The 14,685-nt window shown below is 45.4% G+C and overlaps 1 protein-coding gene across 1 annotated transcript; it reads left to right on the forward strand.

The window, feature by feature from the left end:
- Positions 1-9,853: 9,853 nt before the first annotated feature.
- LOC127763996 (dihydrolipoyllysine-residue succinyltransferase component of 2-oxoglutarate dehydrogenase complex 1, mitochondrial-like) lies at positions 9,854-12,685 on the forward strand. The gene is made up of 10 exons (XM_052288799.1): positions 9,854-9,916; positions 10,002-10,076; positions 10,144-10,199; positions 10,300-10,344; positions 10,439-10,690; positions 10,801-10,895; positions 11,329-11,419; positions 11,570-11,680; positions 11,770-11,964; positions 12,043-12,685. Exons 2-10 carry the CDS (start codon positions 10,031-10,033, stop codon positions 12,232-12,234), a joined length of 1,083 nt encoding a protein of 360 aa, XP_052144759.1. The 5' UTR covers positions 9,854-9,916; positions 10,002-10,030; the 3' UTR covers positions 12,235-12,685.
- Positions 12,686-14,685: the final 2,000 nt, after the last annotated feature.

The following is a 14,685-nucleotide window of genomic DNA, read 5'->3' on the forward strand; positions in this document are numbered from 1 at the left end:
CTTCACGCGAGTTTAATCTTCCTACTCGATGAACAGGGACAATGGGAACAAGTCTTGGTGTGTGTCACTGTGTCTGTTGAAACATCTTCATATTAGTTTGTCATTTGGTTTCAGTCGCGCTAGCTACCACCGCATCACCAAATATGAGCTAATTAGATCCATGTCATCGTAAATATGCCATATTGAAAAAAATACCACTACTATTTATGAAATCGGGTAGATACCACTGCAATCTTCTAAAATTAGAACCATACCACTCCATTACAATTCCCGTCGTCTCTGTCACATTTTCTGTTAGATCGAGCAGCAGCTGGCTGTCTCCCGGCCCTCCGGCGCCGTCCGCCGCGGCCAACGGAGCGGCAGTTCACGTGGGCGCAGAGCTAGGCGTCGATGCAGGGGACGTGGAACGCGAGGCCGCACTCGGGGAGTAGGCGGAGGAGCTCGCCGTCGCGGAACTCGCCGAGGCAGACGGGGCAGTCGGTGACACCGAGCATGCCGGCGCCGTACGTCGCGGTACCGCGTGAGGGCAATGGATTCGCTCGCGGCCTCATCGAGCTGCTGCTGCTGGTGCTGGTGCCTACGGTGGATGAAGCAGTAGATTTTTTGAACGATGATGAAGCAGTAGATGGACGTGTTCGGGGTGCGGCGACACGACGGCGCCGCCCTTGCCGTTGCTGGCCGTCGTAAGCAGCTGCATCGTCGCCGCCTCTACTGCGCCCCGCCGCGGCGGCCGCCGGCGTCCACCGTGCGCATCATCCACCGCCCAGGAAGCCCTTCGCCCAGCGCCGGAGGCACCATCCCCCGGACGCGCGTGAGCAGCTCGACCACCGGAGTCGAAGCCGATGAGGCGCACGCGACAAAACGGAGAAGATGATGGGGAGCTGGCGCGACGGCCGGCACGGGCGGAGGACAGGCCGGCGGCAGTCGTGGCTGGGACTGGCGGGGTTCGCGGTGGAACGGAGTCGTCGGACGCGCGCGCGGAAGCGAGGGGGGAGGGTGGCAGACGCGGACGCCTCCGTGCCGGCTACGACGAGGAGCAGGAGAAGGCGCCGGCGCCGCCCGTCGCCGTCGCCGAGCTATGCCGCCGCGGAAGTGCCCGCCGCCTCCGGCCAAGGCGCCGGAAGCCCCACCGTCACCAAGTTCCCTCACCGCCGAGCTCCTTCGCCGCCGCCGAGCTCCCTCGTCGTCATCGTGCTTGTCTTAGGAGAGATCGATCTCGATCTCTTCGGCCAGGCCGTTCGTCATCGTCGTCGTCAAGCAGCACAGCAGCCGCCGATCTTGGGCCATCTTCCTCGCCATCAGGTCATGTCCCTGGTCCCGGTCTTGAGCTCCTCGTCGCCGGCGTCCCCGACATCTGCTCCGGCCCCGCCGTCCTCACCGGCTGGGCCACCACCGCCAGGGCTCGACTCCGACGCGACCGTGTGGGCTCGCCTCCGCCGGCACGGCGCCCGCCACCCGCCTGGACACCTGCTCGGGCTGCTCCTCCGCCGCTGCCATCACCTCCAGTTTGCTCCTTGTTACGGTTGCGTGGTCTCGGAGATGGCACAGGACGGCAACGATAGAAATAACGGGGGATGACCGGTGTGGAGATTATGGGTACCCTATACCCACACGGCATGGTTATCCGACTAGTCATAGGGGATAGCTTATATCTATGGAATATGTAACCGATCATGATTTGGGTATTACGTTTCCTTTTATATTATGGAGCGGCCTAAAGTCCTGATTTGATAATATTGTAAAATAGATTTAGGAAACCGATATCGTATTGGTTAAGGTTTCTATCTTGTAATCCTGCCCCTCATCCTATATAAGGTGGACAGGAGGCCCTCTAGGGGGCATGACACAAACTGATCGTCAGATCAATATACACCCGGTGGATTCAAATCCCCAAACAGGAGTAGGGTATTACCTCTCATCGAGAGGGCCTGAACCTGTCTAAATCCTTTGTCTCCGCATCCATCCACTTTTAGGTCTCGTGCGCTACCCCCTTTTCATATTGCCGAAAATTTGTTTCGACAGTTGGCGCGCTAGGTAGGGGTGCGTCGAGTTCCTCGTCGACGAGTATGATGGAACCAATCTTCGGCATCGCCGGATTTGTGAAGCATGTCTTTTTCGTCTTGGATTCTATTCAGCCGAAGGGATTAATCTCAGCGATTTCATCGATTCAATCTCCAACTTCATTGGATAATTTTATCGTTTCACTAGTTAAATTGATCTCTAGCTATAGTTTAATCTCCTATTACTTTCTCTTGTTTTTGCATGCCGACTGAGATCAAGACCAATGGTGGTCATTCCGGTGTGTCGACCCAATACCTCGTGTTCCGCCATGCACCGTGTGCAGATGCCGGTGGCGGTGTAACCCGACATGGGAGCAACGTGGAACGGCAGTGCTCACGGCTCGCACACGAGATCGCCAGTCACCAGGAGTAATCCACATGCATGTGTCGACCGATCGACATGCATGATCTGGGTTCATCCTTTTAATTTAATCTCTGCTAGATTAGTTTCTAATCACAGATTGATATTGTTTTTCTGGTTATTCTGTTGCTTGTCTGCATATATTACCGGCGGCTAAGTTGCTCTGAGGGGCGCTAACTACCCAACAAGCTGCTGCCGTGCAAGACAAAGCGCTCCGTCTACTCGACTACTCACCATGAGTCCAAGTCGATTGGAAAGCTCAAGCTAGAAAATCACCGTTCCCAGGAAACATGCCTGACGTGTTGGTCTAATCAACATGCATGGATTAAATATTTAATATGCTATAAGTCTTCCTGTATATGATAAGCATCTATATTTTTTCAGTTTACTAACAGGTAAATCTATATGTTTGCTTTGTGTTTGCATATACGACGGATTTATTGCACGAGATCCATCTGGCTGACTCAAGCGCAACTAATGGGCAACTCGTCATAACGCCGTCTCATCTGCCGTTGATTGGTCTTCGCCTATACGGTTGGTCGGCCACACCACCGTTAATGGGCATCTTCATCATCACCGACCGGCCGCCTCGTCCGTCGTGCCGACTGGTGTTTCCGCCTACACGGTTGATTGGTCACCCCACCGTTGTTGGGCGTCTACGTCTTCACCGATCGGCCGCCCTATCCGTCGCCGACTGGTGTTTCCGCCTATACGGTTGGTTGGTCACCGCACCGTTGTTGGGCATCTACGTCTTCACCGATCGGCCGCCCCGTCCGCCGCCGACTGGTGTTTCTGCCTACACGGTTGGTTGGTCACACCACCGTTGTTGGGCGTCTACGTCTTCACCACCGGCTTGCCTTCGCCGCCGCCGACTGGTGTCTCTGCCTGCACGGCTGGCCTATTATGCCGCCGCTGTTGGGCGTCTACGACTTCACCGCCGGCCTGCCTCCGTCGCCACCGACTGGTGTCCCCGCCTATACGGTTGATCGGTCACACCACCGTTCATGGGCGTCCACGTCTTCACCGACCGGCTTGCCTTCGTCGCGACTGGTGTCTCTGTCTACATGACTGGCATATTATGCCGCCGTTGGTAGGCATCTTCGCTTTCACCGTCGACTGCCTTCATCGCTGCCGACTAGTGTCTTCATTGTTATTGATGGACGACTTTGTTCCCACATTGGCCACCTCTGCCATCACCAAGGGGAATATTACAAAGCTAAGTCATCATTAATTTTCTTTATATGATATTTTCCTTTTCCTCTGCCTCACTACATCAACTGGTTTACCGTAGATTAGTGAGTTGGGGGCTATAGATGTTATATCATATTTTTTAACAATTTTTCATAATACTTATCTTGATTGCTTGCGAAATAATCCGAGTAACAATAAAGTTCCTATCGAGTTATGGAGTTCTATCTTCCTATGCTTTCCGTTTGGTTTGTCGATGGATAGTTGCCTTTGGGCTGATTCCTAGCACCCCGGGGCTCGTTGGATGGACCGAGTAACGCAAGGTGCTAAGTATTATTCGGAACAAATCAAAAGCATAGAGATAAGATAAATTTATTTTCTGCTTTTTACAATTGCAAAAGTACCCGAGTAGTTGATTCTGATTCATGAAACTTTGTTCCATTAATGACGAACTCATGTTACTCATATGCATGTTTGGGAAGTGCCTAGGCCAACTCCCGGTGCTTGGGGGCTATGACTAGTTGGGCAGAGTGTTTAAACGTAAGGAGTCATCTGCTCGGGGAAATCAAAATTGACAAGAGGAGAAATACATATTCACAAACATTTTAAAATGTTTGAATTTTCATCGAGTATTATATTTATATCAGATACTACTCATCCTATATGTTTGTTCTGCAGGATCCAAATCCAGATATGCATAAAAGGGATTCATAGCTTTAAGCTTATCTCTTACGCTCCAGGAATGGATCAGTCAGAACATCACCGCCGGTTTGCTTTCGCCGCCACCGACTGGTGTCACCGCCTGCACAGCTGGCCTATTATGCCGCTGTTGTTGGGCGTCTAGGTCTTCACTGACCGGCCGCCTCGTCCGCCGCCGACTGGTGTCACCGCCTGCACAGCTAGCCTATTATGCCGCCGTTGTTGGGCGTCTACATCTTCACCGACCGGCCGCCTCGTCCGCCGCCGACTGGTGTTTCCGCCTGCACGGCCGGCCTATTATGCCGCCGTTGTTGGGCATCTACGTCTTCACCGACCGGCCGCCTCGTCCGTCGCCGACTGGTGTTTCCGCCTGCACGGCTGGCCTATTATGCCGCCGTTGTTGGGCGTCTACCTCTTCACCGACCGGCCGCCTCGTCCGCTGTCGACTGGTGTTTCCGCCTGCACGGCTGGCCTGTTATGCCGCCGCTGTTGGACGTCTACGTCTTCACCGACCGGCTTGCTTTCGCCGCCGCCGACTGGTGTTTCCGACTGCACGGCTGGCCTATTATGCCGCCGTTTTTGGGCGTCTACATCTTCACCGACCGGCTTGCCTTCGCAGCCGCCAACTGGTGCTATCGTCTTCATGGCTGGCCATGTCGCCGCCACCGCAATTAGGCGTCATCACCTTCAACGCAAGCTGTCTACGTCTGCTGCCGACTGGTTTCTTCACTTCCATGGCTGCATGATTATGCCAGTGTTGATTGGCCTTATCGTCTTCACCGCCGGTCATCTCGTTTGCTGTTGACTAGTGCCCTCGCCTCTACGGCTGGTTTATACTGCTACCACTACTGATGGACATCATCGTTTTCATTGCTGGCCGCCTTGTCTGACGCCGACTGGCTTGTTCACCTCCATGCCTGCACGCTTTCGTCATCATTCTACTTCTTCCGTCGCCAACTGCTTTGTCACCATGGTGGAGCGACTTCATCTTTATTATCTTCGGCACCGGCAAACTCTATTGCCTCTACTTCGCAAGCTTTACTACTTCACCAACCACGACGACTACAAGAGTTTCGACATCTCGGCATACATCACCAAATATGATGCCGTGTTATTTTATTACAACAAGTGGTGTTCCAATCTTCAATATTTCTACTCGGACATCTTCAACACGTATCTTCACTCAAGCAATGACTATTTGATGACAAGAAGCTACAGTTCTCAACTCTATGTTCAATTGTTTCTCAACTAACCAAAGAGTCGGGGGCTACAAAAATACAAGACTATCAAAATTCGACAAGCTTTATGTCAAGATTAAGCAATCAATCAATCAACGAGTCAATTCGGGGAGTTATTATCTTCGTCTACGCTTCAGAGCCGGCATTTAATTTCAGCGACTCTAATTATTACACCGGCAATTTTTGCTTCTTCACGCCGTCACAATCTACTCCAAATATTTCCAGTATCAATTTTGAAATTTAATCTACATGTTCGGGAGTTTGGAGTTATCAACCAATAAGTTTAGTTTTGATGAGTTGGGCAACAGCATCTACTTTCCTCCAAGTGAAGAATCTGCAACAGCTATAACACCAAGTTCTACTGCCATCTTTATAAATCAAGGAGCTTTGCATCAATCTTCATTATACACACTCTCGCGCCAAGGAAACTACTCGAGCTTCGATATCTTCTCAACAGTTTGATGGATTATTGTCATTGACTTCATCACCAGCACCTCTAATTCATCGGCCCTGACATCTCTGCCGTTGCTAATGGATGACTACGTCTTCGCCTCCAGTTGCTTCCGTCATTGCCGACTTGTTATTTCGCCTTCACGGTTGACCTACTATGCAAACTATTTTCTTCATCTTCATGATTGATGGATTTCGCCATTGCCATTGATGAGCGTCTACATCTTCACCACCGGCTTGCCTCCGCCGCCGCCCATGATGTCTTCGCTTTCACGCTGCCATCAATGGACAATTGTGACTACGACAGAAGGACAAGCTATATGCTCAGGGGCTTACTAGCTCAAACACAAGTATGATACCTTCAATTTGGACTTGTTTCGGATACATTCGACATGGATTTATAGTCCTGAGTTTATTTTCTATGCTCAAAGACTGGACCAATTATTATTCCCCGTAAGGACTATCAACTGAATACTTGCGCCAGTCGGGATTTAATTATTATATCTATTTTGGAGTATCCCATAAGGGATAATCACTCAGATCAGAAGCTAGTCATATGAGCTACACTTGGTCTACATTACCTAGAAGATTTATTACTCAGGAGCATGTTACATGCGTCATCCTTTAAAGGGTGTCGAAGGCATATTTTTTAGCCTAGGCCTAATACGTCTGCAGCCCATATTTTCAGGTGTGGCCTGTCACGTTCTTTTAGGGACTTAGGCACTTTTTGCTTAGGCCAAAGTGCGCGTGATCTAGTGCCCAATACCTTAAAATCCTTTTATACCGCAGTTACTCAACTTTTTAGGAGTTGTTACAATGCATCTTAAAAGGTGTCAAACAGTAAAGCTTTATATAGCTGCCTCACTGACTTTTTTATATAGTCATGGCGCTGTTTGGGTTTATCAAGCAATTGATTGGATACAACATCATTGCTTTTTGCCACGTAAGTGTGCATTTTTATTGACCAATATTATGGCTTAGGCTGATTATATATTTTGGTCATTTTCCAGACGATTGATAAATCCTTATGAGTTTATTTACTCGGATTTTATACCACATATGCCATATATTTCCAGGTGTGGTGAAACCATGTGTCTTTTAGGGACTCAAGCACATCTGTTAAAGTAGTGTGCGCATGGTGTATGCCCAATACTTTGAAAATTTATTTATTCACAACATACAAGCTTCTTTATAGCTGTTTTGCTATGTGTATTCAATGATGTAGTCAGCTTTAGGTTGCACGCATCATATTTTACAAAGCAGTCGGTATATCACTCGGATCATGTTATTCAGGGATTCACACCACATATGCTATATATTAATATTAAGTCACTTGGTTGACTACAATTATCAAAACCACTCAGTTGGTGCATCTATTAGGTACATCTATTCGATGCACCTGACTTTATTTTTCAGCCCTCCATAGTCTTCATATTTGGTAAAAGTACTCGGGAGATCATGGCGAAGATGATTGAAGCACTCGGCTTTGGAGTAATCTAGTTCGAGAGAACATTATCTTTCCGACTGTGAAGGTCTCAGGGGCTACTGTGGAGATTATGGGTACCCCATACCCACACGACATAGTTATCCGACTAGTCATAGGGGATAGCTTATATCTATGGAATATGTAACCGATCATGACTTGGGTATTACGTTTCCTTTTATATTATGGAGCGGCCTAAAGTCCTGATTTGATAATATTGTAAAATAGATTTAGGAAACCGATACCGTATTGGTTAAGGTTTCTATCTTGTAATCCTGCCCTCCATCCTATATAAGGTGGGCAGGAGGCCCTCTAGGGGGCATGACACAAACTGATCGTCAGATCAATATACACCCGGCGGATTCAAATCCCCAAACAGGAGTAGGGTATTACCTCTCATCGAGAGGGCCTGAACCTGTCTAAATCCTTTGTCTCCGCATCCATCCACTTTTAGGTCTCGTGCGCTACCCCCTTTTCATATTGCCGAAAATTTGTTTCGACAATCGGAAAAATGGATGGAAAATACGACGGATTGGCACGGTTCTAATTTTCCTAAATTCTAGTGGCATCTAGCCGATATCGCGAATAGTAGTGATATTTTTTTAATTTGACATATTTGTATTGGCATGGATCCAATTAACCCATCAAATATTGTTCTTCAAACCTGAGTTTTCCACTTGCAAGTAGTATAGCATACTACGTTGATTATTTTTCACTAGCATATTACCTGTACATTGCAATGGGATTTTAATTATTTAAAATTATCATTAAAATATTATTAGCATATCTTAATTGTTATTGTTAATCACATGTTGACCTTTTCTTTATCATACTAATATTTTTTCTTCCAAAAAAGTAGAGTGATGGTGGGAGTAGTTAACATGTCGGCCCTTTAGCCCCATATGTTTTTTTTCCTTAAAAGAAAAATTAAGAGTTGGTAGTAGGAGTGATGGCTCTTTTATAAGTAAGAATAGATAATAGGCTTAAATGGTTCGAACTGAAAAATCAGCCAACCAGCCAGCCCATACATAGAGAGAGAAACAACCCAATCTAATCCAATCCTAATCTAATCCCCATCCGGGCAGGCATCAACGGATGTTTGTTTGATACCTAACCTTACCATAACTAAGTATAGGCTAGTTAAGGTATGGTGGCACAAGTGTGGCTTAGAAATAATTGGCTATAAGTGTAGCATGCTTAGCTCTAAATTTGAGAGTATGACATATGGGTCCCAAGGCTAAGAAATTGTGGCATGGCATAATTGTGGTAGCGAAAGAAACACATACCTAAGATATTGTGGCATAACTAAAGTGTGGCGTGCCAATGTGTGGCAACCAACCAAACACGCTTGCTGCTCGCTGACGCTCTTTCCGTTGGCGCTTTGCTCACGCCCCCTGCGCTGCACAGTGGTGCCTCCACCCACCTTCGTCTATTGCTCATGGCATGCTAGCGCGCGGCACAATAGATGTGGTCCAGGTGGTCTTTCCCTTTCTCGTTTTTGCGGTAAGGAGAGTTTCTTTGTTAGATGTATTTTCTTTCTTTTTTTTTGGGGGGGGGGGGGGGGGGGGGGGCTCAGAAATCGTGGTGTCGTGCGGCAACCTCATCAGCGCTTGCTCGATGGACGACAGACGAGGAAAAGGATTGGAGGTGGACATCAGGGGAACGAAGTAGACTCCTGTTTGGGCCTTCGACATGTGCTATACGAAACACAAGCTGGGAAGGCGTTTTGTTGACGAATGAAATCATAATTGTGACAAATAGAAAATTACAAATTTTTTAAGTAGGTTAGATTAGATTTTATGGGGGAAATTTTGGTTTTGCCATTGAATTCTCTAATTGACAATTTAACATTTAAACCCAGTACCCCCTGGCAGTGAGATATTCATTGTGCTGAAATAAGGTGAGGGGCTAAGGCCGGCACTACTGGGTAGCATATATAAGTTACTTGTTTACCCATTATCCTTTTGTTCCCACAAGCATATACGGTTTATGTTCCTTCATTTACTTTTGCTTATACTTGGTTTGTCTTTCTAACGGATCTGGTTCACTTGCAGACATTATGCTTCTTACGGAGTTATAAACATGTCAGACATTTCAGCACTAAGCTACTTGAAGGTTAGAAACTCAACATTTGTTATTTTGGAATCTTGACAACCTCTTAGTTTGTTCAAACCTTTATTTCAGGTGTTCATAGATGCTCACTGCCAACTTGGTAATGATCAGAGCGAGTAAACTTCATTGTCATTGTGTGCCTGTGCTGTAAAAGTTGATTATTTGGCACATCCTTGCTCTCTATGGTTTGGAATTGTCACTACACTTTACTAAATTCATAGTTCTTAACAAAAATGTGGCATGTAATTCATATGTAGCGGACGATATTTCCTTTCAAATGCTTCTCCTTATCAACCTTGGACTAGATCATTTGCTTCAAAGAATGGTAAGGTACAGAAACCCTATAGATGATATAATGTTTACAAATTTCTACCAGTTAAATGCTTAATCAATTTTTTTCTTCCTTTAAGGTGACTTGGTTGATGCTGTTGTTCCCTTCATGGGTGAATCCATAACCGATGGAACCCTTGCCACCTTCTTAAAGAGTACGCATCTATCTATATGCAATTTGAGTGGTCAAACTTCTTTGTATTCACATGCTATCTGATACAGAACCTGGTGATAGAGTTGAAGCTGATGAACCCATAGCTCAGATCGAAACTGATAAGGTGATTCTGTGCACTGTTTATTCTTGTTTTCAACTTCTAAGCTTTTGTTGCTATCTTTTGCAAAATTGTTTTCAGAAAATGAAATGCCCTTTTATTTCAGGTTACGATGGATGTTGCTAGTCCAGAAGCTGGGATAATTGAAAAGGTAACAAAGAGCCTTCCCCTGATTTGTTATTTCCATATTTGCTAAATATGATTATTTAGTAGATTACTTTTCTAACCACATCAATGCATTACAGTTCGTTGCGAGTGAAGGTGGCATTGTTACTCCAGGTGTCAAAGTTGCTATCATATCTAAGTCTGCTGCTCAAAGCAAGACACATACACAATCATCTGAAGATACCTCCCAGAAGCATAGCACAACACCACCTTCTACAAAGGAAAACAAGGTTGAGGCTAAACCACCAAAAGTAGAGTCCAGCACAACACACGAATCAAAACTAACTTCCTCTTCAGAACCACAACTCCCTCCTAAGGAAAGAGAGAGACGGGTAAGGCCATATCCATCACTTAGTTACAGTACATCATGATAAGATATACTATGTTACTTCATATTCTTGACTCTTGCGGTTGCATACATTTTGTCACCATCAAAATGCAGGTGCCAATGCCAAGGCTTAGGAAGCGTATCACAAATCGTTTGAAGGATTCTCAGAACACTTTTGCAATGCTAACTACATTCAATGAAGTTGACATGTAAGTGCATCATTAGTTGGATTGCTTATTTCTTGTACGTCTGCTTGGTTAATGTAATGCATAAGCTACTGGCTTTTGGCCAATTTAAGATAACGGGAATAAGCTATTCATCCTAGCGCGCAATAATACTCCAATAGCTATAGTATTGGTTCTTGTTCATGCCAATAAGTTAACGTGATTATTGTGTAAATGAAACATCAGACTACTATGTTTAGTTGAGGACTAGCATCAATGCACCTCATATATTTATGTGCTAGAAGAAACGGATTATCAATGGAGTTTGAATCTATATGGCTATTTCCTGCATATGTTACATCACCTTTTTATTTACTATAACTTTCAGTGTATACAAGGATAAATTTGCTTTGTGACATTCATCTTGTTGCTTTCACTTTTCTATATCTGTTTCAACATCATATGTACTGTGATGTAGGACTAACCTAATGAAGCTACGTTCCGATTATAAAGATCAGTTTGTTGAGAAGCATGGTGTCAAATTGGGCTTGATGTCCTGCTTTGTGAAGGTAATGTTTACCCCTTTTTTTCTTCTTCTTAATATAATGATACACATCTCTCTCGCGTGTTCGAGAAAAAAAAAGGCAATCTTATGAGATACTTAAACCATAATTGTGGCAATTGTCTGGGTTGTACTAAAAACCCACTTGCTTTTGCAGGCTGCTGTTTCTGCGCTTCAAAACGAACCAATTGTTAATGCTGTCATTGATGGTGATGACATCATCTACAGGGAGTACATTGACATCAGTGTTGCTATTGGAACTTCCAAGGTATCGCCACCTGTTTTTCTTTATGTTGACTGCCCTAACTATTATTTTATGCAATCTGTTGTAATGATGTGACATGTCATTTGTTTTAGGGTCTTGTGGTGCCTGTTATCCGCGATATAGATGCAATGAATTTTGCTGACATAGAGAAGGGTATAAACAACCTTGCAAAGAAGGCAACTGAGGGGGCACTGTCCATCAACGATATGGCAGGAGGGACCTTTACCATCTCAAATGGTGGTGTTTATGGAAGCCTTATCAGTACACCTATCATTAATTCTCCACAGGTGCTCACTTGTTTTTTTTTTTGCTGCCTTGTAATTTTGTTTGTAAGTTCCCTCTAACACGAGCTTTATCTAATGTAGTCATCAATCCTCGGAATGCATTCCATTGTTCAACGTCTTGTGGTTGTGAATGGCAGTGTCCTTGCAAGGCCAATGATGTACCTTGCACTAATGTATGACCATAGGCTGATCGATGGTAGGGAAGCTGTTCTCTTCTTGCGCCGTATCAAGGATGTGGTTGAAGATCCACGAAGGTTGCTCCTTGACATATAGTTCCATGCATCACAGATGGCCTACAAATTTCACTCGTTTCAAAATAATTGCATGAAAAAGTTGACTCATGTCATGCTTGCTTATCCCCCCCAAAAAAAAAAGATGGTTGCAGGCCTTTAGACTTGTACAAGAGGGCATTTCTTTCTTTCTTTCTTTTGTTGAGGTATTACATTTTAGGAAGATGTTCTCTAATGTTTTAATTTTACTAGAGAGAAAGACGATTACTATTTAGGTCAAATAGAAGCTTTGGAGGCACATTCTACTGAACTTTTGGCACACAATTGTGAAAATGAAATGGCAACCAAACATGCTTTTATACTCCTTGAAGTTTGCCTAACTAGCTTGTATAGGCGGAATTGGTCTCCACAGGATGTGCGGGTTGGCACAATAATATTAAATATCTGTTAACTTGTGATTCTCATTGGTTTCTATGATAGCCACAACAAGTTGAAAGAGGCCACAACAAGTTTGTATACAATAACATCATCTGCATTTCCTTCGTTACATGTTTCCACTGAAACCAATAGCACAAATTTGTCCGTATTTTGTTCTGCGTTGCCGTCATTTTTTGTGTTTGGTGTATTTTAGTAGTTGGATATCAGGTATTGTAAAGTTTATGAGTTCTATGGGTTAAACCTCACTGATGCAATGTTGCATAGTGCTAATTTCCAATTCCATGTGGCGTGCCATATGATTGTGAACAATCGGACAATTTCCCCTAGCAAAACCATTAAAAACCTCACCCTCCATGTACTTCAACAAAATGTGCAAAACAACATGAGATGACTACTGCGTCAGCACAACGATTCTTACACAGGTTGCTCACAGAGAAAATGACGTCTTGTTGTTATAAATTGTAACCAACAGTTAATTTTTTTCACTAAGTGACAACAATATGTGTTTGAGAGAACTCACCAGAACTTTGATAAACTACTAGGCTAAACCTCTACACTAGCCTTTTCTACATTATACTAAACCAGCATTCTCCTATTGCAAACTCAGAACTCCAAAGTCACAGCTGCAGCAGACGCAACCACCTCTTGGTGACCTGGACTGAGACTCAGGACTAACTCATGGTGTAAAGCTATACAGATTTTTCGATTTCCCACACGATATTCCATCTTCATTTATCTAGCAAGTTGTCGATATCAGTTGTTCCAATGAGATGCTTCTTGATCTTACCAAGGCTGCAGAAGTGCTTCTCCCTTGTGTTAATAGCTACAACCTCTTGAATAAATTCGCACTTCATACCAGCTGAAACCTGTACATTTAATTTATGTTAGATATGTCGGGAAGAATCAAAAGTCTATAAATGGATATGCAGCAGAAATTTCACTAATTACATCAAACAGTGCATCTCCGAGCTTTATCTTCATTTTACCACTATTGCACACAAGTATCTTCCCCATGAGGCCACCTGGAAGCTCATACAGTCTACAACCTTGGATTGACTCATGCCTCCTCTTTTGATCACTCCAATCTAATGCTGTAGTAGTTGAATTTTAAATTGCATGTCTGTGGAGTGATATATTTCATATTAATTTATCTTACTAATTTTTAAATATTTTTTTAACTATTTAGGTGACATGCATGAAACAAGAGGATATCCTCCCCTCGAGGGATGAAAACAATTTCCCCATCTCTCCCCCCTTTCCGGCGGCTCCATCGACTACCCAAGAGGGACGGGGAGGCTACCCGTACATATCGATCCGGCGGGGCACCGCTGCTACCCCTCGTCCCCGCGGTGTGGCCTCACCCTCCGCATCTATGGCCAGTGCGGTGGTGCCCGGTAAAGTGGAGCAGTGCACGTACGCATCGGTTGCGGCGGTCATGTTGCTCCTCTTCTTCATGTCATCGGTGGAAGCCAGGGGTGACACCAACGACATGTACAAGCTGTGCGCGGACATGGCGATGCAGCGTGGGGACGAGGAAGAGTGGGCCGCCGGTGAGGAGCTTGGCCATGATGCTGCCGAGCAACCACCTATCAACGAGGAAGTCATACTCCCGTGACCCCAGGATGAGCTCTAGCACGCGGTACGATAGCGTGACCTTTGGTGATGTGTATAGCGGTGCTCCGGCCTTGGTGACGAGCTACATGCCGAAGTCGCTGATCTTGAGGTCGTCGTGGGGGCTGACGGCGATGTTGTCCGGCTTGAGGTTCCGTTGCATGATCCCTGCTATGTGCATTGCTGCGGCACCGTCGAGGAGCTGCCACATCAGTTGTCGCGCCGCTTGTCACGCTCGGAAATTCACTAGTAATTTCCGAACTAATTTGTGCATAAAATCCTCGTCTAGGAATCAGCCGAGGTACACAAACTGACAATTTAATGTACAGATTCATCAAAATAACTAAAACGATAAATACTTACATAAGAGGCACTTAGTCCTCACCATGAAGAAAACTGCAGCGGAAAATAAAATCTAGCGAAGCCTCAGCTCCACCACGGCACT

The sequence above is a fragment of the Oryza glaberrima genome, chromosome 2 (assembly GCF_000147395.1).
Source record: "Oryza glaberrima chromosome 2, OglaRS2, whole genome shotgun sequence".
NCBI classification, from domain to species: Eukaryota; Viridiplantae; Streptophyta; class Magnoliopsida; order Poales; family Poaceae; genus Oryza; species Oryza glaberrima.

Bases quoted from the DNA above. Each gene is read 5' to 3' on its own strand.
- LOC127763996 (XM_052288799.1), top strand. From the start codon at position 10,031: ATGGGTGAATCCATAACCGATGGAACCCTTGCCACCTTCTTAAAGA. The intron at 10,896-11,328 runs GTAAGTGCATCA...ACTGTGATGTAG, and splicing joins ACATTCAATGAAGTTGACAT to GACTAACCTAATGAAGCTAC. The intron at 11,420-11,569 runs GTAATGTTTACC...TTGCTTTTGCAG, and splicing joins TGATGTCCTGCTTTGTGAAG to GCTGCTGTTTCTGCGCTTCA.